General features: G+C 32.1%; 2 protein-coding genes across 14 annotated transcripts in view; one reads left to right on the top strand and one right to left on the bottom strand.

Annotated features, from left to right (window-relative positions):
* Positions 1-18785, top strand: part of LOC148616526 (glucose-6-phosphate exchanger SLC37A2-like) — a 35406-nt gene extending 16621 nt beyond the window's left edge. Inside the window, exons 8-18 of one of the 8 annotated variants that reach the window (XM_088583640.1) lie at positions 2218-2261; positions 2652-2708; positions 4340-4654; positions 8441-8533; positions 9552-9642; positions 10895-10909; positions 12718-12872; positions 13418-13466; positions 13914-14066; positions 15409-15500; positions 16187-18785. In XM_088583640.1, the coding sequence (XP_088439766.1) occupies positions 2218-2261; positions 2652-2708; positions 4340-4654; positions 8441-8533; positions 9552-9642; positions 10895-10909; positions 12718-12872; positions 13418-13466; positions 13914-14066; positions 15409-15500; positions 16187-16249 (1127 nt within the window). In that variant the 3' untranslated portion in view covers positions 16250-18785. Of the gene's footprint in view, positions 1-2217; positions 2262-2651; positions 2709-3626; positions 3666-4339; positions 4664-5594; positions 5631-7291; positions 7316-8440; positions 8534-9551; positions 9643-10894; positions 10910-12717; positions 12873-13417; positions 13467-13913; positions 14067-15408; positions 15501-16186 lie in introns of all 8 variants that reach the window. The other 7 variants (XM_088583639.1, XM_088583642.1, XM_088583644.1 and 4 more) reach the window with 7 other exon arrangements.
* A 606-nt stretch (positions 18786-19391) lies between these two features.
* On the bottom strand, positions 19392-24394 carry LOC148616525 (uncharacterized). Of its 6 annotated transcripts, none has more exons than XM_088583651.1 (3): positions 24235-24394; positions 23196-23390; positions 19392-20535 (listed from the first exon to the last, which is right to left on the bottom strand). In XM_088583651.1, the coding sequence occupies exon 3, from the start codon at positions 20426-20428 to the stop codon at positions 19502-19504; it is 927 nt and encodes a 308-aa protein (XP_088439777.1). In that variant the 5' UTR covers positions 20429-20535; positions 23196-23390; positions 24235-24394; the 3' UTR covers positions 19392-19501. The 6 variants fall into 6 exon arrangements, with proteins under 6 accessions (XP_088439777.1, XP_088439778.1, XP_088439775.1 ...); XM_088583652.1 differs by having other exon boundaries at positions 23213-23390; XM_088583649.1 differs by having other exon boundaries at positions 23217-23390.
* Between the last annotated feature and the right edge of the window lie 629 nt (positions 24395-25023).

The raw sequence follows: 25023 nt of genomic DNA, 5'->3' as shown, positions 1-25023 counted from the left end.
AATATTTCATATTCCTAAACTTCACCTATTGCATTCAAAATTTTCAATTATAAAAGGCTATTGCAGAATCTTGCGATTGAGGACTTCTTGACTGTTCTTGCAAAAACTCTCCATTCAAATATGGTCCTTCCGGTCATGTCGTTACAGGAGATTTTAGCATCTTTGAAAACAAATCTCTGCGTAAGGTCCTTTTTAAAGGTCACTCCATAAATTGGTATAACTTAAAGTTCTTATGGATGCTGTGGAGGACTACACAAGAAGATGGATAAAACAAGAACAAGAAGACATTGATTTTCTGTCAGAGTGGGTAAAGGCCATGAGGTCTTTTAATTTTGAAGTTTTGTAGGTCAACGAGTGTCAATGCTACATCGGTTTTCAAAGACCCAGATGTAGCAAAAACATTGTCTACTATTCATAATAAATATGTTGTCATACCAGCAGACAAAGCCCAAAACAACATTGTTTTTGTATGCAAAACATATTATATCTAATGTTTATTATCAAAGGTAGACGCATAAATATACATGTAATAGCAGTGATAAGACTTATACTGCCACTACACTCTCCAAAGAAGAGATTGTGGAAAAATCACAAATCTCTGCTATTCTCTCTTGGTCTCTCTACCAAAGACGATGATTGTGATTTACCGTCTACGTACTGGATTCCTAAACTACACAAGAATCCATACAAATAATGCTACATAGCAAAATGTACCACCAAACCTCTTTCAAAACTTTTAACTTCTACACTCACAGCTGTCAAATAGGGTCTCCAGTCCTACCACTACACTTGTTACTCCCGTAGTGGTATTTATTCAGTGTGGATCCTGAAAAATTCGAAAGATCTTCTGGAGGCCCTCAATTCAAGATTATTATCAGAATATAATAGCATTAAAACCTATGATTTTTTAACACTTAATACTTCTATTTCCCTTATTCAGTTAAAATCCAGACTCAGAAACATTATACATCATTGTTTCTCCAAAAAAGATGGTACATCTATATACAGTTATATAGATCTTGGTAGAGATTCCTCATACTTTGTAAATAATAATTCCAATTCATCTGCCAATTATATAGAAAAACGTGTTTTCAAAATGCTGGAATTTTTTATCGACAACATATTTGTCTAGTGTGGTGGACACGGTTTTCAATAAACTGTTGGCATTCCAATGGGAACAAATTGTGTTCCTCTACTTGCTAACCAATTCCTTCATTCTTATGAGGCTGACTTTATAGCTGATCTGATCCGAAAGAAAGAACATTGTTCAGCTAGATCCTTTAATCTCAGTTTCTGCTATATAGATGATGTATTATCGTTAAACAATCCGATGTTTCTGGGATTTGATACACCGCAGCTACCTCAAAGAACTTTAGATAAAGGATACTACAGACACTTTGAAGTCAGCCTCATATCTTGACCTACACTTAGATATCGATGGTAAAAAAAGACTATTGACCAAACTTTATGACAAACATGATGACTTTTCATTCAGAATTGTCAACTTTCATTTCATCTGTGGCAACATCCCTTCAGCACCTGCATATGGAGCGTTCATATCACAGTTCATACATCATGCCAGATCTTGCCGTAACTTCACAGACTTTTTGTAACATGCTAGACTTCTTAAAAGATTGCAGTCATCACTACAGAAGTTTTCGGTTGTCATCATGACCCTATGAATAGTTATGGTGTATCCATCTGCACCATGAAAACTGATTTGTTCAGCGTGTCATTTTTTTCTTTTCCTCTTTTGTCTACCCCAGACTTGCCTTTTTATGCACAACTTAGAGGGTGTTTCTAGAAAAGCAGAGGACATTTACCCTACTGGTGCACCTGGTCCATGCTCCCAGTTTTTAGTGGAGTCTGAACTGCTCATTTACCTTTGTTTCTTTGTATGTATTATTATAGTTACTTTATGTTCTTTGTTGTGTTTATATGTTTTCCATGTCTGGTCTTTGTCCCTGGATTACATTCTTTTGATTTCCATCAGAATCTTGGTTCCCTTGATTACTCTGTCATTCTGAGTTTTTGTTACAATTATCTTGGCTCCCACTGGATGCATTGATTCCAAATGTGATTTGTAGCTTTATATGGGTAGAGCAAACAATTTCAGTTGCTGTCTTATATCAATTTCCTGTATTGTGGGATTATTGTACGAGTAATGGTATACCTAGCACAACAATGCTTGCAACTTCATGTTTTGATTATTTACAGATCCAGAGGATGTTGGAGCTGATATGCCTGACCAACATGGAACTGTATGTATAGTTTATATTCTTCAACCATTCAATAAGTTTCTTGTTCTTTGGACAGACAAATGAAGTGACTGTACAAGCAAGATAATTTTATTTCTACTTAAGTACAAAGAATCAAATGAAAATATGCAATAAAGTTTCCAATACAAATCACCGTTTCTCACACATGCATTAACAGAAACCAAGGTTTGATTACACTAGGTAACCTTTCAGTATCAACTGTTTGAAACATGGCTTCCTTATGCAGGAGGATTCAAAATCATGAATGCATTAGTTTCTTAACATTTTAGAAACTTATTAAAAAGGATGCATTAATTCAATCTTTTAGTGACCAATTAAAAATTTGACTGATAGAAGAAATTCTTAGATATATGTATTTTTTATTTGTTTCAGCATGTTGTTGCAGATCATGGTGTGCAGGCATCTATCACTGTAGATCCTGATGAACCAGTAAGTTTGACCTTTAACCTTTATTATGAATAGTGAGGTATAAAACAGTGTTATTCATTATGTCATTACGAAGCTAAGCCAAACTTCATGTAGTGATCATGACAAGTTAGCATTTTTTTGCGGACCATCAAAGCAGTCTTAGTGTAATTCTTTAATTTCTTTTATTAAGGAGGTAGACCTAGGGTAAGGGACACAACTCTTACAAATCATTGGAACGTTTGTATTCAGCTTTTTACATTTATCTCATGTAAGCATCAAAGTAACTTGGATTGATTTCATTCTGTTTCAAAGGAAAGCTTGAAAGGCTTTAGTGAAATTGAATGTGATACAAAAATATCACTGATTTCATGAGTTATGTCCCTTACCCTAGGTCTACCTCCTTAAAGTAAGGTATGCTATGGTAAAAACCTGTTTAAACTATACAGTGAATTAAAACTGAAATCTATTTTAGCTGAACAATGAATAAAACCTGAAATCTGTTAAACTGAACAATGAGGTAAAAAGTAAGAAGCCTGTTCATGTCAGTTTTGATTTTTTCTGAACCTGTATAAACCAAAACCCTGCCTAAACCAAACAAAAATTTCAGTCCTAGAAGGATTGCGTTCAGTCAGGTTTAACTGTAATAGTGCCCCTCATGTTTGATTTCTCGTCCTCCAGAAAAGTTAACAAGTTTGTCCTGTTATTTTATACTGTAAGACTTGCTGTCAGATTGACTTTTTCTTGTCTTAATTTGCAATGAACCTTTATGAGAGAGTAAGTAATAGTGTTTCACACCTTGTGATTTTCATAGAATACTATTGTCAGTACTCTGACATTTAACATTCACTTTATGGTAGTCTCTTTGATACAGTTTTTAGTAGCATATGTATTTATCTAAATAAGAATTCAATAGTTTAAAATCTTTACTTCGGAATATAGGGAAAAGATGTTCAAAATGTACAGGTGGAATGTTTACCGGTATTTCAATTTTTGATCTTAAGAGTTACTTAGATATGTTCAGTTTATTGTTTTACGTTAAGGAAGTAGACCTAAGGTAAGGGACATAACTCTTACAAATCATTGGAACGTTTGTATTCAGTATTTTACATCAATCTTATTGAAGCATCAAAGTGATTTGGATTGATTTCATTCTGCTTCAAATGAAAGCTTGATAGGCTTTGGTGAAATTGAATATGATACAAGCATTTTAGAGATGTCAAGAGTTATGTCCTTTACCCTAGGTCTCCCTCCTTAAGTTCAATTTCAGAAATTTTTGTATTGTAGCAAGACTTCTGGCCCCTGCACCACAAAACTTAAAAAAATTACTGTATTCTGAGGAAATTCTCAACTGTTTGTGACATTATTTATTTCAAGGACTTTGATTGGTGTTAAAATGGAATTTAAGAATATTCTCAGACTTAAATATGTTTTAACTTTTGTGGTGCTGGGGCCTGAGATTATAAATTCTTGACTTCTTCATTGTCAAATTTTAAAATATATCCATCACTTACAAAATACAATTATTTCTGGTTTTATGCTTGAAAGTTCAGTTTGGTTTATTTTCTTAGAAAGGTGTTTGACCTTGACTTTTTATCAATCATACATAATCAATTTGCTTCAATTGAAATTATTATTGTGTTATATTTTGACAGAAAGAAAAAATAGACCTTTCCAAAATAGATGTACTGGTTGATTATGGCTCCCTTAATTCCCATACTACCAATATTGTCCAACAAGATGGCGAGAAAGTCAATTTAGACAAAGCTGCCAATGGCTTTACTGTTTCTTATGACACAAATGACCATTTAGTTAGAATTGAAATCAGTGATAATACATTAAAATCACAAAACTATTCAAACGGTCAAGTTGGTCATTCTGAAAAAACACCTAATGGCTTTACTCCAGTTGTTAATGGCAATATGACCAACAACAAGGCGATCGTTGTTCAAAATGGTAGCGGTAAAATGGTCAGTAGTGTAAGATGGCAGATAATTAAGTGCCTTAGCTGGCTAGAGTCTATTTTTGTTCTTATTCAAGAGGTACCATCAAGTATTTATGGTACAAGTTGTAATGATTGATGTCTAAAAATGTTGTAAAATTTCATTGCTTTGAGATGTGTTTATTGTCAGTGATTAAGATATTGACATCCACTCTTATAAGAAAATGTGGTGTGTTTTTTCTAGTCTTTGACTGGCACAAATTAAGTAGGAGTCTTTATAAAAATCAGACAGGAGCTGATTCATGTATGTCAAAAACCCCACCGAATTCTGCTTCATTTCTTGTTCAGAAAACGTTATAGTTCACATATTGATTTTAGTGTGATGTTAATGTGTAGTCTTCTCAAAAGTACAGATCTAAAGACAGAAAGAACTATTGTCATATAGAAATATAGTATATGTAGACCAACAAAGCATCGTCTGATCCATGGGTTTTTTCTTCACCATGAATCACCTTACAATTAGCAGTGTCTGAATTTTATATGGCTGGTATTTGAAAAAAAATAGCCTCTTGAATAAGGACATGGTGATTTCTTTTGTATGTTGATTCTTTGCTAGCTGTAAAGTGTACATGTATTGTAATACCAGAAGCCAGATTTAATAGTCCTTGCATTATTTGTCCCTATGTATGATGTCCAGTAGAATCTGTCCTTTCTGACGTAGATGCTGACATCAACAGCTTGGTTATGGTCCCTGTCTCCTTAAATGTTTCATATCAGTGTACAATAAAAAAACTATTGCAGAGACAAGAAAGGGCATGTATATATGCCAGCTAGCAACTGTATAGATGCATAGATAACAAACTGCTACCAAATATTGATATGTTTTGTAAGTCACTCTGGGTTAGTTTCACCATCTTAGAAATACAGACTTTGATAATTAATGCTTTAAACTTTTTTATTGCTTCAAGGATGAGAGACAACGTCTCAACAGATTAGATCCATCTGTATGTTAATTCTTAGATACAATCACTAATGAGCACTCCCTGATAATCCAATACACCACTGCAATCTCCATTTAAGATTTGTTGGTTCTATTTGTAATAAAAAATTCAGATATTTTTTTTTTTACTTAAGTTTCCTTTTATAACCCATCTCCACAGCTGGATATTACTTAAAAAGGAATTTTAAAGATTGAAAAAATAAGATATTTATCATCTTGTACTCAATGATTCTGTTTCTTTATTAAGGTCTACTGATATCATAAAGAATGTTGACCAAAATATTTGAAAATAAAAACAAACTAGACATGATGGGATATTTTTTTTCTTCTCCAGCTGGTAGAAAGTGACAGTGAAAGTACACAGATCAATAATTATTATTAGGTTAATGTTTAATGTTTAAATCTATAAATAGTTTAATTTTAGGAGTTCCCTTTAAAATAAATTCTAGGTACATTTTTAGAATGAAAGAGGAGAATTATTAGGTCTATAAACTCTTATTACATGATTTTTTGTTGTTGCAAAATTCAAAAAGTGCAGCTATAGTAGTTTTAACTTGTAACTTTGGTATGAAACAGATGTCACAAACATATTATGTTTAATGTACAATGTATAAAATGATAATGAAGAAAAATCAATTGTATTCAAAAAATAGAAATGTATTTTTTTCCAAGTAAGTTTAGTTGTATATCGAGTCCTTTAGTAATATTTTATATTGATGTAATGGTATGAAATTTAGGAGTAGGGATATTTTGACCTTGTTTAAGCCCTATAAACTATAATTAGATCAGAAATGACAATGTTCAGTGCTTTTCTATTTCTATTCAATTGTTAAACAAACATATAATTTGACACAGCCAATTGACTGGCATGGCTAACTGAAACTACTATAATATAATGAATTTTTGAAATATGCTACAGGTAGACTGTACATTTGTTCTTTCAACTGTCTTATACATGTATTACCAAGTTATCTTTAAAAATAATTGAACTATCACTGAAAAAGAATCATAAAATACTGCTATTTTTTAACATTTATTCAACACAATTTTTTTTCTGAAATATATTATAATAATTCTTTTTGAATAATTTTACCATCGTTATGCCTTTTCTTGATATTGTAATGATTTAATTTGATTGTTTATTTCTCACCAAGGCAATATAACTTATTTGTCAGAAACTTGTTACTGTGATTATTAGCATTAATAAATCCACAATCTGCAATTCAAATAATTCCAAAATAAATGAGGCTTTTATGAAGGGACAAATCTTAATTTTGACTTGAATTATTTAGAAATTAAATTATAAGGATTGTTTTTAATTTTTTACCATTTTATCCTTGCATAACCAACTTTGGGGCAGTTTTTTTATTGATTATAAACCGCATTGCAGTTCATGAAGGTTAAACTGGCCCAAAGTTGGTTATTTCGCACATCCTGATCTAAAATTAAAAACAATCGTTAAATATGCTAGCCCATTAAATGTCTGACACCTTTCATGTTTCCTTAAACCATGATTGTTCTAGTCTTTAAAAAGTTATTGTTATACAGGCGTTTTCAGTAGCCAATAAAATCACAACCAAGGGAGACAAATCTTTTTTCTTTTTTTTTTATTTGGTGTGAACTTTTTATCTTGGCAATAATTTTTGTTTTTTCTTAAATGAACAGTCCTCAGAGGATGAATACATGGAGGTAACATTTTTAGGTGTATGTAGCCTTGAAGAATGGATTTATTAACATTTTACTAATATAATTTACTAATTCGTTTTGTACTTACATATTCAAACTAGATATTGATATTAAAATCATGAGAATAATTTACATCAGCTCTACCCTCCCAGTTGTTCCTCTTTTCCTCTTGCAGATATTTTTTTTTAGCTATTTTCATCCTTGGTCCAAAGGAAGGGAATCATTGTCAACGTGGAAGTGGATAATTGTGAAAGTGTGGAGGCGCTGTCTTTAATACATCAATAGATATGATTTTATATTTATTTATTTATTTTTTTAATAATAATTGAGAAAATTACTGGGTAGATATGTATTACCCTTTCCCAGGCAAAAATCTCAACATTCTCCTCACCAAATGAGACTTCATTCATAGCAACATGGTTGTACATGGTAAACAAAGAATGAGCTCTGTCCATCATAGGCATAGCCTAAAATCATATTAAAATCTAGTATAGTTTATGATTTTGGTCATAGGCAACACTAACTTCCTGTTTGAAGGAAAGCAGATTAATAATGCATCTTAATTTTAACCCTTTTTAACCTAAGCCATGCTTCCTGACTATCCTTTGCTTGTATGTGTGTGTACATATATAGGTCATTCTTCCTGTGTTTCCTTTTGCCTGTATATGTATGTACTTATGGATCATGCTTCCTGTCTGTCCTTTTGTCTGTGTGTGTGTTATTTTAAGTATTGTAATTGTCATGGAACTGAATAGTCATAGAAAGCTTTAGTATATGTTAACAAGTTTTATAATTACAGTGTCAAACTTTTTATAGCTTTTTCAATATACGTCTATAGCACTAGGATAGTTTGTGTAATATATCTATGCTTTTTCATTCAGGTCATTAAAAAGAACCTCTGACTAAACTTTGTTATGCATTAATGGGAAGCTCTATCAATTTGAAGGTTCCTTTTTTTTAATGGTATATGTTACTTTAGTAAATAATATTTTTTTTTATATTTTGAATCTTGTTACATGATATGATTTATGATTTATTATTTTTAAACTTTTTCTAAACTTTACAATGTTTGTTATGATTTATGTATATTTAAAAATAATAGCAAATAAAAAATGTATATTTTGATAGCAATCCTACAACAGTTTGGATGCATCAACAATCTCACTGATCAAACATCAACAAGAAAAACCTATATCTGTCTGGGGAGCTTTCTTCATACCAGTGAGTACTAACATTCAAAACCTATACCCGTCTGGGGAGCTTTCTTCATACCAATGAGTACTACCATTCAAAACCTATACCCGTCTGGGGAGCTTTCTTCATACCAGTGAGTACTACCATTCAAAACCTATACCCATCTGGGGAGCTTTCTTCATACCAGTGAGTACTACCATTCAAAACCTATATCTGTCTGGGGAGCTTTCTTCATACCAGTGAGTACTACCAAATATAATTAAAGAGAAGCCTATGTCACTCTTGGAGCATTCTTCTTACCAGTGGGTATTGCTATGAAAAAAAAAACATATTTTATCTGGGGAGCTTTCTTCTTATCATTGAGTAAAAACAGGAGAAACCTTTTGTCTATCTGTGGAACATTCTTCATAGCAGAGAGCATTGTCATGAAAAACAATACATATCTTGGAAGCAAACTTCATATCATTACATGTAAGGATTGCCATAGGGAAGAATTCTTCATACCAATGAGTTTAATCAGAAATTTCTCAAAATAAACTGCTAAAGCAGCTTGTTAGCAAAATTCTTCAACCCAATTTCATGAATGTTTGTAGGTAGCAAGAACACTATATGTAATTGTGCATATTATCAAGAATCTTTAATTTTCTAATTTTTGTGACTGTTATGCCCCTTTGTACTTAAAAATTTCCTTAAATATACAACTTGTCAGCACAACTCCTCTAGAACTACACAACTTAATTTCATGAAACTTGACATTTAGCAAGAACATAAATGTCATTCATTACCGGAAAGTATCATGTAACTTGTTTTAAAGAAGTTATATTGTTTTAAGTGTGTAATAATTGAGCATTGTAATGTTTCACATTCGTATTATAATGTATATTGTAATGAGTGTCTAAACAGATTTTGGTTCAGAAATGTTTGGTTTACCACTGAAGACAAGAACAAAAAATGGGGACTGGTATACTTTACTTACCGTACATTTTACATGTTCAATGTTATTTTTATATTCAAGTCACTTCAGTAAACCATTTTTCCATTACAGGGTGTTGCAGAGTTTTCATTATGCCTTTTCTGTGCAAAGCTGGTTAGCTATACATTTCTTTTCTGGTTACCAAATTACATAGAGCATACAGGTAGGTTATGTTATTATATTATACTTCATACAAAAATCTTGATTTCAGATTGGGTAATGGGTGATAGTTATTTTAGTCTAATCCCTGAGCATCCTCACTTGCTCCGCCCCCACTGCACAGTGATTGTTGGATCAATATATTACCCCGATGTCAACGATATATCATACAATATATCACCCTCCTCTAGGATGTATCACCCAGATGTCACGATATATCACCCTCCTCTCTATATCACACTCTCGTATTTAGTACAATATGACACATACTGCCTGTAGTAGAGGGTGTTACACCTTGTATCACACTCTGTAAATATATCACCCTCAACTACACCATGGGTGATATATTTACCTCGTGTGATACTCCAGCGTAACACCCTCTACTATATGCAGTATGTATATAATATCATTTGATATACTCTGAGGTAAGGCACAATTTAACTTAATAGAATGTTACTTGTATACATGTATATTTTTGTAACACTTCTGTTCACCATAGTATTGTGTGTTACAGTCGACTGCCTCTTGTTACAGTCCTGTACTGTCTGAGTGTATAATAACATCTGTAATCTGTAATAATTAATTTGGAAGTACTTTTATTCGTGGATACCAATTTTCGTGGATTCTCTTTTTGTTGGGTACCAAATTTGTGGTTTTACCTACCCAACATAAACCACGAAAATTGGTACCCCACGAACAATAGTACTATCACAGAATACTGAACAAGTCAAAATTATTGCCATTTTTATGGTTTCCGTCTCACTGTGATATAAATAAGATTATTTTTATTCTTTAATATTCTACCATGTATGGAATTCTGAGAATGCTTTCTCAGGTGTATCAATTATCACTTGGACCTGGTGTTGGGAATTTTGATCAAGTTATCCTCTTTGATCTTAATACACATGTATTTTCATAGTTTTTGATATTTTAGATTTTTCAACACTTTGTTCCATCAAGTACTAAAATGTTTAGATTTCTTTGGATGTATATACAGTTTTCTGTTGTTTGTAAATGATGTTCTTCTTGTAAAATTAAGGTTATGATTACAATACTTTTTAATACTGCATGCATAGGTTATCACTAGATTTTGAAAATTAATTCAACCGTATTTACAGTAATAAATTGTATATTTGTTCTTAAAAAAAGTGATTGTTTTAAGCTGAAGCTATCAATCCTTATCATATTTTATTTTTATGTTTTACATATGGTATATAAATTCAATTATCATGATAATTCTTGTGCACTTATTTTAGAATCACTTGATGATGGTAAAGATAAGTTAAGACCAAGAAACATGGTGATAAAAGTAAAGTTTAAGTATAGTCCATCTAAGAATCATGCTAAAAAGATTTGTGCATATTATTTATGCAACATTATTTGGACTGAAAGCCCTTCAGAATGCCCACTAGACATTTTTTTTAACAAGGAAAGTGTCAGTGGGTTTACAGATAAATTTTGATTAAATTTGGTAAAAACTGAGGGAAAATGTCAGGGTTATCATCAGCAATATCTGTAAAAAAAACTTAAATGTGTTGTTCACCAGATATTTTGGCTAGTTATGAACAAGTGGAATTGTTATTCCATTTCTGTAAAACAAAATCAGTTTCCTTAAACTTCAAGCCATGCTGTTATGAATTTTTAATAAGAAAGAAAAACTTTTATCACCATGTGAATAGGTTTACACATTAAGTTTTCTGACAGGCTTTTTAAAAATTTAATTTGAGTTATGTCCCTTTGATTTGCTTGATTTAAAAGATTGTTTGCGGCATTCTGTTGCAGTTTTGGTTGCGTTAACTTTATTTTCTTTTGATTTATTGTTTTGTTTACTGTTCATAATCATTTAAAGCAATCAATGATAGTTACAATCATCCAGCAATGTGGACGGTCACTTGCCAGTACTACTTATTATATAGCTAAATACCTGGTAGATGTATCTTATTATATCTTTTAAAGCTTACTGGTTGCAAAATGGTGACTATGCAATATTGCAGGCAAAATGTTGCTTAATAGGATTTGATCCTGAAGTATTTACACTATAATTTTATCTTTAAATTTGAAAATATATGCATCACAAAGAATTGTTTGTTGTTTAACAATGGTCTAACATTGCATACACCATATACTCAAGCAATGCTAGGTGTGGATGGCAGGCTATTTCTAACTTGGTGCCATCCTAACAGTTTTTGAGTTTCTTACATTGTAAGGAGTTTTTGCATATACGTCCTATTTCCTTCCATCATTGACTATACAGCTGTTATTTTCAACTTGACCAATTTATGATGAAATCATTGTCTCAGTGTTTGCTCTATTGCAAATTTGTTTAATCTTAACTTGTCCAAATTGTAAGTTACTCCAGAGGTGTTGCTTCCCATATAATTAGGTAATATTGGGATGACTAGTGTGGTAATGGTTAGAACAAAATATTGTTTGAATTAAATATATTATTTTGGAATTCAAAAAATAACCAAATATAAATTTATAAAACAAACCCTTACTAAGGGGTTTAGTCATGCTAAGGAGTAGAGTTAGTAGGATAACAAAAGTCAAGGAAACTTACTAACCCCCTTAATCATGACGTCATGACTAACCCCTTTAGTAGGGGTAAGTTTTACAAATATTTTTTTCACATATTTTTTTAATCCAAAATAATTCTACATTGAAATAATACCTTGTTTTAGTGTTCCATACTGCTGCAAACAAATATATATTTGACCTTCATGTATAATGAACCAAGTTGATATTAAATTGTTTGACCCTAGTGTTATTTTGTACTTAGTCAGGTATATATCTGCAGTTGTATTGTCTTTTGAGGATATATATTTTCGGTATGGTGCCTTTATCAGTTATTTAAAGTAGTGTTTCGGAAAAATGCTGACTTAATTATCTACATGTTTGTTATAAATGACATTAGATACTGAGTTTTATTTGTTGATATATGTTTCTTGAGTCATTGTCCATGAGTTTATACATACAGTATTATTAATCACACATTATCTTTTTCATTGCATAACTTCAGTTGTTCTTTGTGTTCAATGTACCAAAACTCATACTGTTACTGAACAGTTGTATCTTTCAGCTAAGTTTAAAGCAGACGCAGAGAAATCAGCTGACATTTCAACATTCTTTGATGTTGGTGGGATATTTGGTGGTATTGTTGCAGGCCTCATCTCTGATAACTATGGTGGCAGAGCATCTACTTGTGCTGTTATGTTAATTTTAGCTGCACCAGTGGTAATTATTACCATACTAATTAATAATACTGCCTAAAAGCATGTAAAAGTAATAATTGAAAGTGACAAAAAATATAAAAAGAGGAGATGTGGTATGATTGTCATCGAAATGGTCACCTATGAAATGCCCAGCAACGAACTATTCAACTTCTACAGGTCACCACATGGTCTTCAATGATGGGCAAAACCTATACCATAATGCAAGCTGTTAAAGGCCCTGAAATAAATGATGTTAAACTATTCATAAAAAAAAATTGATCTAATCTGTAGAAAAAACATAAAATGAATAACAATGAACATAAAAAATGACAACCACTGGACTACAGGTTCCAGGCTTGAAGACAAAAGCCAATTTGTTTTCAACTGATTTGATATGGTGGAATTTTCTCCAAAATGAAAATAATAACTTTTTTTTATATAAAGAACACATTTTGCATTGAAACAGTGAGAATTATTGGTATAATAAACTTAAAAATAGCTTCTAACAGCAATGAATATTGAAAAGTTCTTCTTTTGAAACTTGTCATAGAATTCATTTCTTTATAGATGTACATATATAATTTGTATGGTGGCCTGAGTCTAGCTAACTCAATAGGTATTTATTACTTTACTTAAGATATAATTATGATGTAGTTAAATTTTAAAAACAGTGAAATGAACTAAATCATTAATTTATACTGAAAATGGAGAATTGGAAGGTAATACAACCATGGCAATTTTCTATTACATGTTAGCATTTTACCATTACTCATGTATGCCATAATATGAATATGACAAAAATGTTTATCACATGTAAGTATCTTTCACATATAATGATGATTGATCTCTGCCCAAATTTTAAGTGTGCCTTGATGGATTTTGATGATACTTGCCTTGACTGTTATTTTGTCATAAATTCCAAAATACCACATCTGTAGCATGTAGGAAGTATTTAAGGTAATATGGATATAAATACCGTAAGCTCTTATGTTGGTAAAATTTGTAATGAATAAATCAATAATTTTTTATGAAGAAAGTTTTGAAGACTTATTTTTCATTTTAGGTCTTTCAATATTATGTGGTTCGTTGGTAAATGGACCATATGCCTTAATTACCACTGCTGTCAGTGCTGATTTAGGAAATCATAAAAAGTTGGAGGGAAACACCAAGGCCTTAGCTACAGTCACTGCTGTTATAGATGGTACTGGTAGTATTGGTGAGTAAGGGGAGACACTGGGGCCTTAGCTACAGTCACTGCTGTTACAGTGGTACTGGTAGTATTGATGAGTAAGGGGAGACACTGGGGCTTTAGCTACAGTCACTGTTGTTATAGATGGTACTGGTAGTATAGGTGAGTAAGGGGAGACACTGGGGCTTTAGCTACAGTCACTGCTGTTATAGATGGTACTGGTAGTATTGGTGAGTAAGGGGAGACACTGGGGCCTTAGCTACAGTATCTGCTGTTACAGATGGTACTGGTAGTATTGGTGAGTAAGGGGAGACACTGGGGCTTTAGCTACAGTCACTGCTGTTACAGTGGTACTGGTAGTATTGGTGAGTAAGGGGAAACACTGGGGCCTTAGCTACAGTATCTGCTGTTATAGATGGAACTGGTAGTATTGGTGAGTAAAGAGAAACGCTATGTCACTACTGTTATAGATAGTATTAATACTGTGAAAAAAATGTTGTTTGTGGGGGGACTAATTTTTGTGGTTTTGTGTGTAGACCAAATCACAAAATTTGGTATCCAAGAAGTAAGAGATTCTAGTTGATGTATATATACTGTAAACTTCAAAACCACAGATTCAAGAACCCTCAAACTAGTGGTTCTTTCCTGGTCCACGTAAATTGATATCCATAGGTTAAAGTACCTTCACAGTAGTGTAGTTGTGTAAGTGGGAAAGGGAGTGAAACACCTTTAACTAATTTTCACTATATGCACAAGCTTAAGGTTCAGATAATCTTTTAAATAAAAGCTAGCTAATTTAAATCCAGATATTTCACTTTTATCTCCAATAGAAAAATCTATAAACCTTTCTGTCAGTATTACCAAAATAACTCTGGGTGATTTTTGTAGACTTATGAACACTTCTAGGAAAAGTCTGTTCATGGAGTTAATGTGATTTGATCTGTGAAGATGACTTTACTGAAATTTTTGTCCAAGGAAATGAATCCTATTCCAGAAGGACCCGTATTTAATAAAACCAGGGAATTAGTTGAAAATTCCAAATCGCTGACACCATCTAAAAGATAATCTTATTAAAGTATTCTCTGAAGCACAGATTTGACAATGAACATCCAGGCATTCATTTTTCTTCTGTCAAATATAATCTATATACCGAAGAACCCTTGCATAAGACTGGCTTTGGGATAATGTTGCACAATATTTGTACTTATAATTTTATTCCACTAAATCTAATGACGAGAAAAATAATGACAGTGAAAATATAATACCCCTATTCATAGAACAAATCACACAATTTGACACCTTAGAAAATTACTCTATACAATATATGTTTTTAAGTCATAAAACCAACCACTGACACATTTCCTTACAGGTGCAGCTATTGGTCCGTTATTAGCATCGCTTATACCCAATTGGAGTGATGTCTTTATAATGCTTATAGCATCTGATATTCTAGCACTTCTGGTAAGTTTTGTCTCTTAATGAAAATTGCAACTGAGTGGAACAACAATAAATCAAAAGGTTTTTTTGTAAGGGTCAAGTCTGTGCCCCCTCTTGCAAATCTCCAAGGTTAAGAGCCTACCTTCACATATTTGGTTCAATAAACAATATTTTCTTGAAAATCTACGAGAAGGATTTATAAGAATAAGATATCATCCCTGTTGAAAAAATGTATGTTCCTAATCCATTAAACAAGCTTTCATGAATTGAAACCAGTGATAATTGAGTATTAATCACATGTAAATTTTGTACTGTTGAAAACAACTTTTTGAATGGAAATCTTGGCTGCACATCTGTGAAATTTAATGTGCATCAAAACCAAAAATTATATCAGTACTTTACAAATAAAATGATTTCAAACACTTCTGATGATTAAATAGTTTAATAGAAACACTCCCTTTAAAATTTATATGTCTTGTAAACTAATATAATGGTACTAGAAAAAGGTAAGAAACTTTCAAATATTGAACATACCATTGTTTGTAAGAGTTATTCTATTATTGTAAATATGAAATATGAGTAATCATGCTGAGCTACTAGGTTTTTTTTATCATAAATTTTGAATGAAATATGTTAGTGTAGTTAAGAAAATTTGTACATAGGACTGACAGGCTTTTAAAGCTTACTAAATGATGCTTTTTTTATTATAGTGTCTGACAAGACTGGTTTATAGAGAATTAAGGATTGGGGAGCGATGTGGATGTACAGGATAACCAATCAAAATATAGTTACAGTGCTTGTGTTTTGTCCAGAAATTAACCAATCAAATGATCACATGGTTGTTTAGTGGGTGTGACTAATGACCAACATTGAAACTGCACACTTGGTTAAAATCTGACAAAAGAATAGACTGTTCATTTCAGTTGTTGAAGTTCACTGATTTTTTACTTTGGTTTCATTTCCATATAAGAATTTGCAGTATTTAATGGTCTCCTTATCATTTTTACACACATTTTCTTTCAGCATCAAGTTTATTGTCCATATAGCTTTGCTGTCATTATTCTGAGAATACCCTGTCACATCTGAAAAAAACATGATTGCTTCAGTACTTAGTCAGCTACCTCATCATTTTTAAGGATTATTTTTTGTATTATTATAATCCAATGATGAAGGATTGTAGAAGTGATCATATTTTTGTAGCAAGTGATAAAAAATCAGCATTAACAACTTCTTCTACTTGTGATGAAGTAATCACAACAATTACAAATTGTCCTACTTTACATGAATAAATTGCATTGATCACAAAATGTCCTACTTTTCATGAAGTAATCTCATTGATCACAAATTGTCCTACCTTTTATTATGTAATAACAATGATCACAAATTATCCTACTTCCTCTGAAGTTATCACAATCATCACATATTGACCCATTTTTGTTGAAGTTATTGCAATCATCACAATTTGTCATACTTTTTATCAAGTAATCACAATGATCACAAATTGTATTATTTTTCATGATATATCATACCTTTACATGATTGTCATGCTTTGGCATTAATAATCATCCTTTTTTTTCAAAATTGTGTTCATTTTGAGTTAAGAATTTTAAAATAGTTTTAATTGTTGTCTGTTGCAAGGTTATGCAGTTAGTAACATTGAATTAAATTCTGTTGTTTTTTTGTTTCAAATGATGATGTATTGGTTGTACTCAACATATATAGAGAAGTATTCAGAAGCTTGGAGTACTCTCTTATTTTTTTTACATTGCACCATGTCAAAGTATTTTTCCCAAACGTAACTAATATTTGCGAAAAATATTTATTGATCTCAGATTGTCTAATATACTCTTTATTTTAGGTACATAATTACCAGTACTCTATCATTTTTCATTGAATACCATTACATTCCAGTCATTTTTAAACATTTTCCATTTTTTGCAAATCACAATGAAAATTGTTCATTTACATTGAGGTTGATGTTAAGCATTACTTGGGACATGGTGTTGTCTATGTCTTTTCCCAAAAATACTTGATCACTCATATACAGTGGCAGATCCAGAAAGGATGCTGGGGATTAGCACACCCACTTAGTATTGGAATTTTTGTCATTTTTGTGTGTAAAATTGACAAAAAAATGACAAATAATGTCCTAGCCCCCTTTTTTTTTTCTGAGGAACCCGAGCTGGCACACCTCCTTTCCAATGTGTCTGGATCTGCCATATATCTAGCATAACAGGCTGATATTGATTTTGATTGTACTATTTTACATGTTGTTTTAGGCCATCCTATACTCATAAGGATTTTAAAAGGGTATTTACAAAATACCCAGGCAGTTGATGGCACATGAGAAATTATGTTTTCAAAAAGTTTCATCCATCAGAGATCACACACATTTTTTTTTAATACTGTTGGTTTATATCTACATAGTTTTGTAATTTACTGAAATAGTAAGAACGAAATAACTAACATAGAAATCACTAAAACTTAAAAATAAAGGGAAATTACTCTTTCATTCATTCATAGTGTAGGTGATTTGTTCAAGAGCTTTGAAAATATATTCTGATTCATCCATTTTTAATACAGAAGCATTCCTGTTTTCTCTTTCCTTTTGTTTTCTGTGCCATTTATTATATGGACATTCCTTGGACAATTCCTTCTTACTGTTGCCTAGAGTTTTTCTGTATGGTACTTTTGTTATTACCCTTCATGTGGAATTATAAAAAGTAGGATAGAATTAACTATGTCCTGCTCATATACTAGAATTTGCCTGGTTTCTCTGTAAGGACAGCTTCAGAATTTGAATCATCATATCAGGGCTAAATAGTGTTTGTTTAAACCAATTACTAAGTATATGGTAAAAAGGATCAGGATTAATGAATTGATTTTACATTCCAATATATAATAACACTCCTGGTATGGAGGAAATTAGTTTCTCCTGTTCTTTTTGCTTCTTTACAATGTTGCTTATTTTGAAAGTGAGTGTAATTTCACAAGAAAATAACAGCATTATAAGAACTATATTAAGCAAGTTTTTAATCACAATTGAACACTCAAGATCCGAGAGTCATATATGTTAATTTGATCAGTGATTTAGGTTGTAGAACTTTTTTTAGTCATGTTGATGTAGATTTTTGGGTTTGATGGTGTTTTTTTATTTGCAGATTATGATAAGAATACTGTCTGAAGGATTTCAGTACTTTTGTGATGTTTCTCACATATAAATTCTGCTTACTTTGTATTGTATTCAAAATTTGTTTATTCAAATTTGATTATATAGTATTTAAAGATCAATTAAAAGATGCCAATTTTTGAATTGTTGATGAGTTAATTTTAGCAACTTGTATAGGTCAATGCAATGAAAATGAATACACCAGGGAAAAAACACAATGCAATAGATCATAGGATAGAAATTTTTTTTAGAAAGCTCAATGTGGTCCACTTAGTGTCTAAAACGAAAAAAAAATCAGTGTTCTCTCTTTTGGAATTTATACAGTGAAACCTGTCTTAACCAACCCTGAATACACCAGTAACTTTTCTGAGGTCCATTCATATCAGTTTCGATGCATTTTGAATCACATACTTAGGGAGGTAGACCTAGGGTAAGGGACATTACTCTTACAAGACACTGGAACGTTTATATTCAGCATTGTATATCAATCTTGTGTAAGCATCAAAGTAACTTGCACTAATTTCTGTTTCAAATGTAATATAATACAAACAAAGCACTGATTTCATGAGTTATTTCCCTTACCCTAGGTCTACCTACATAAATCAAACAAATTCTTCAGTCACAAATGGGTTTGGTTTACACAGGTTTCACTGTACCAATGATTGATAAAAGATACATTTTGTTTCAAACTTAACATAACTTTAGAAAAATATCATTATCAAAATAATGTATACCAGTCAGTAGAATGAAAGAAATCACTTTTTTATTGCATAAATTTATGTAGAATAAACAGTGTTGCATTTTTAACTGGGATACCAGGATATTCAGCCCCCTTCCGAAATTTCTAGTGAAACTTTCATAGAAGCTGTTGTTTCTCATAATTCATTTGAATTAAGTCCCCTAATAATCTGTTCCCTTTAGAAGTATACCCTGTTTGATATACTCTACATGTAGTCCTTTTATTCTGTTTTGTTTCTCTTTTGGAACTTATAGAAAATTCTTCAGGAAATGAATACTGCTCTGAATTAGGAGTTATGATGCTAGTTTTTTTCATTGTTACATTTTTTATATTTTCACATTCAGATGTTTTTTCCTCCTCATAAACTCCACTGCTGTTATCAGAGCCAGGTTTGTATATTTTATCCACTGCTTTTGTTAAAGGTAGACCAAAACAGTTGGAGTTTTTCTTTCCATAAAATGGAGAATCCCACATTGGCATAGAAAGTGAATTCAGTTTACTTTGGTCTATTTTTAGTCGTCTTTCAATATTTTCTAAAAATTCGAAGTAATCACTTTCTTCACCACTATCTGAAAGTTCACAGCCTGTGTCACTTTCTTCCTCTGAGTACATGTGATTCTTATGGTTCGATGAATTACCTGTAGGTGTGTTTGATTCTTTGGTACTGAAAGCTTTTTCCTGAGTTTTGCCCTTATGTAGTTTTTCTGACGTTGTCCCCATGCATGCACAACATTCTTGATTCTTGTTCAATTTACACTTAAGATCCCATGGATCACTATAAATCATTTCATCTTTTGAATCATATGTAACCTCGTCCATTTCCATAGATATTTTAATTATATCCTTCAGTGGTCCAATTACCCGAAACCCTGTTGAGTTCTCACCATTATTTTTGGATCCTTTTCCCATGTTTTCTTTTGAAACTAACTGGGACTGGCGTCGGAAAGATTTTGTTTGAACCTCAATCACAGGCTTTATATCACGTAGTAGTGGGGGTGTCCTTGATCTATTTTTATTCTTCTTTTTCAAAAGCCATCGACTCATTACTGAACGACCTGAACGAAAACGAAAACTGTCAAAACTAACATTTGCTATGTTAGATAGTCCAATCCTTCAATTTGTAGCTGAGGTCTCATTCGTTTTGTTGGAACCTTAAAGAATAAAAGAAAACTATACTATTATTATCAGAAGGGGTTCTCCCTTAAGTCATTATAGATATAGAGTCGTCCCTTATAAAAATAAACATTTACACTCGAAGTACTAGTGCTCTCCCGACACGCCGAACGTATTCTAAAAGCTTACTCCAAATATCACAAGTTTCCACTCGCACATACCAAATATCAAGGTATTTTAGAAAAAAGAGGCTTGGATTATTTTTTTTTATTATTATTTTTTTTGCATTTAAAAAAAAACCTAATAGACATTTGGAAAAGTGACCCCTCCCCCAGCCCCAGGAAAAAAAGCCCAAGTGAGAGCACACACAAACAAAAACAAGGAAACATCGTTTACATCCCCTAAAAATAGCCAGTTGCATCATAATACATTAGCGGCGGATCACCAGGGTTCCAGGGTCAGACCCCCCCTTTTTTGGAAATTTTTTTTTTTCGGGCCAAAAAATAGGCAAATAATAGCCTGGCATTCCTCTTTTTCTCGACCAGTCTTTTCAATCCGCCCAGTGCTATGATACTGGGTATGCGTAGCTAATTAAAAAAACGAAGAGAAATCGGTAACAGCCAGTTTACAGCATTATACAACAGTGTCGGAACCCCTTTTGTTGGAAAATGTTCTATTTCGCTGTGCCAACAGTAGTATAAAAATAGGTTCTGTTAATAAATATACATAACTGTTCTCTACCTGAACCATGATATAAATTTTGAACATTTGAAGGTATATGTTGCTTGCAATGAATCTAATCGGCACTAAGTTTTTATTCCAAAATAACAGAAGAAAAGAACATGTGTTTTGATGATGACCCATATACACTGTAGAGTAAGCTCACCTTTATGACATTTCAGAAGCCACGAAAAGGATGTTCTAATTGTTCCACTCGTTGTATAGCCATAAAAGTGTTGTTTGCAGGGCAAAGTTATCATGTTCATATGAAATCATGTAAAGGGTAATACATCAATGGTTTTCAATATAAAAGTTATGCAACATTCTTAAACTGTAGTCCGTTTACATCGTTTAATTACAATTCCATATAATTACCAGGCAGGCAGCGTTATGCAGGTCTAAAATTCCTACTAAAAGCAAAAAGGATTCTATCAGTTAACCCTTTTCTATGAAGCCACGGAGGTAAAGAAAACCAAACACCCGTCTGAGTTCTTAAATCTTGTTCGACAAGAACAGAAAGTATTGAAAATTACAGGGTCATCTCACATAAATAAAGATACTTTCGGTTTTATTCTAGAGGCCAAATATTTTTTTTTATGTGAAGGGGATCACATTCCTATATCAACACGTACGAAAGTGAATAAAATATGTATTTATTAAAGTTTTCCCTATCGAGTATCATTCATGCCAGACTCTTAAGCCATCAAAGATTACGAAGTCTTTGCATGGAAGAGTAACTTTGAATACAGTTGTCTTTTTCAAAATTCAAATGCGCACTTTTGTGTATGAAATATTACACAAAATATTTTTCAATTAAATTTATATTGCTTTTATCATGCAATAGTTAACGACAGATAATGTTGAACTTTTTTCTAATAAATCCCACAAAGCCATATTTATTTTTGTGTAAATACAGATATGCCAACAACTAAAAAATGTATTGACATTTTGCATTTTATAGAAAGAATCAAATATTTACTTTGAAATTTGAGTAAGAAAATGACTGTTGGTTTTACTTAAGGGATTTAAAATCAAAGAAGATGTTAATTGAATAAATTTCAATGTTAACTGAATTAAAATAAGCAACACGTTCGGATATTAAGCCATTCAGTACTCTTCTTGTGCCGTTGAAAAAGAAGTTATGGGTTGTATGGGACTTGAATGCTGATCCATCCTTATACTGTGTACTTATGCTGTATTTAGGATGAACCGTAAAAGCCACTTTCGATTACTACTAGATCAGTCGAAAATTCAAACTTCAAAAATATTTATTGTTCTCTTCGTCCTCTTTAATAAATGTCAAAGGATATGTACCCCCTTGGCACCAATTAACTTACTGGTTTAAATGACACGAAATACAAATGAATGTGTCAAGAAAAGAAAGAAGTCGGGTACATAAGGAAAAAACTTACCATTTGAAATCACCCGCTGTGGAAATCACCAAGAAAGGGATGAGCAACACTGTGTCATTTGTCAGTAAAAAATTTTAATAAACAGCATTTAAATGTGAATCACGATTTTACTTATTTTGAAATCTACTAAAGCTGTTTAAAGTTTACTATTCATGCACGAGTGCCTTAGTATCCACGAAACTCTTGCATGGTTTTTGTGATGGAAAAGGGGATCGAACAAAGTTCATAGTTGCAGTTAAGTGACTGATCTCAGGGATGGAAACCTCTCCTTTCTATTTTGTTTTAATGTCATGCAATTTTTTTTGTAACAATGGGTAATAATAGGATTGAACTCCTATCTTTAATTCTGGACTCTACTTTTCAAAATTTCTGGACCCCTGCTTACCGGTATCATATTTGTTCTAACCCATAGCCTTAAGAACAATCTTATTTGGAGAATGCTATTAAAACTCATTTAAAAAATTGAAATTTATGATAAGTACAAGGCAATAATGCTGTGGAATATGACTTCTCTACTATACGCAGATGGTCTCAAGAATTGCATTTTTTTTTATCAAAACGCTGACCTCCTCTTTATACTAACATACGGGGATTGAAAATACGGGAAACAAGTCTCGTCGTTATACCGTCTCCGCATTACCACAGACAATGCTTGGTCCACATTCTGTGCGAAAAATATCCAATTTTCTTATGACAATGGAAATACTTCAGTTTGAATTACTTTATTTCTCCGATTTAAATCACAAACGGGATTAATTACTCTGAAATGAAAACATTATCATATTTATGATGAGAATGTCGGATAAGTAAAATAAATCTCAGTAATTTCAACAATTTTTACGGTATACCCTTTAAATTGTTGGTTTATTTCAGCGAACAATAATAAAGTAAAAGTAGTTTTCCTAAGTTATAATAAAGGTTAGAAATAATTGCTTTAAAATCGCGTTTCTATGGAATGAGCTGTCCTATTACCCACACGTCGTTACGTTTAGAAAATAGCAATCCTATAAATATTGCAAATTTCGGTTACACGTGTTCTAATTGGCAGCATTAGAACCAAATATACTTAGGCAGTTAAAAATCCAAAAATAGATTTATGAAATGACCAAAAGATCAAAAATAACATAGGTCGGTTCGATTTAATTGGGGTAAAGCCTGTGCCTATAATATAAAATATAGAAAGTTGTGCTAAAACACATGATTTCGATTTTACAAATAAAAAATTACCCTCAAATGAAATAAAGGAAAATATCTTGAGGACAGGAAGCTTTCTTCCTTGATAACTAATTTTCCATCGAAAAAAAATCTATCAAATTCTTCAAAATTTTGAGGCAAAGAACGTGTGAATGGACGGACAAGCAGCGTACCATAATACGCCCGTTACAAGAGAAATGGGGAAAATTTGTAAGCAGTGTTAATGAATGAGCTGAACTTGGAATACCAATAGAACACACCAACCAAACCAGTATAAATTACAAAGAATGAAGATAAAACAAAAACAACAAAGGCTAATTGCTCATGTAATTTTTGAAAAAAAAATATCAATAAGAATTCTGTACAATAACACATGTAATAAGGAAACTACAACAATACTATCTTCCTTACCTTACAACAGAAAGGTACACCTATCTTTTAATCAATCTTTAAGTAAATTTCCCTGTTTATTAGTCGGTATTGTTATTTAAATCGTAAATATAGTATTGAGATCGTGGAATGTCATTTTTACTGCAGTATCTTGATCAAAGCCATAATTTATTGTTGTGATGAAATGTTTATAATGGTTTAAAAATGAAGAGGAAGTAAGAATTAGGAGAGTTATTGTTCAGTACAGGTCTGAATAAGAGTTTAGCAAGGTGTCATTTTTAGACAGTTCTGTATCTGTACTTTCATCAGGTATCTCAAGGCTGAATGCAGATTGCCTTCCAAGTACGTTTTTACATTTCATAAGGTCTAAATAAAAGAATTCCCCTGTACAGAAGACAGCCATATTCATACCACACTAAATGATAGAAGTCTGGGAAACACCAGGGGTGGGTCCAAATGAGGACCAGGATAGGGACACCCCTTTTTTGGAAAAAATCTTGAAAATATATTTGCAAAAATTGTAAATACTACTGACGCAAGTTAACGACTAAGACTAAACAGTGGACTTGGGATAGGTATTAAATGCACCAGTTTTTGTTTCTGTTTTTTAGAGCTCCACATTATCAATATAACTGAGCAAGGAAAATATTCCTATTCTCAGGAACATTAGATAATTGATGATATTGACCAAACCATCAATAATCAGGCAATCTCACCAACTCCTATCCATTTCTTTCCCAACATACTGCCATATAAATTTCATCATGCTTTAAACTTGTGAAAACCAAACAGCATCTTACACAGAACAGA

Source organism: Perna viridis, chromosome 5 (assembly GCF_037379345.1).
Source record: "Perna viridis isolate PV_CMFRI_1.1 ecotype Kerala chromosome 5, ASM3737934v1, whole genome shotgun sequence".
NCBI lineage: Eukaryota > Metazoa > Mollusca > Bivalvia > Mytilida > Mytilidae > Perna > Perna viridis.
This window is presented reverse-complemented; position numbering and strand designations above follow the sequence as displayed.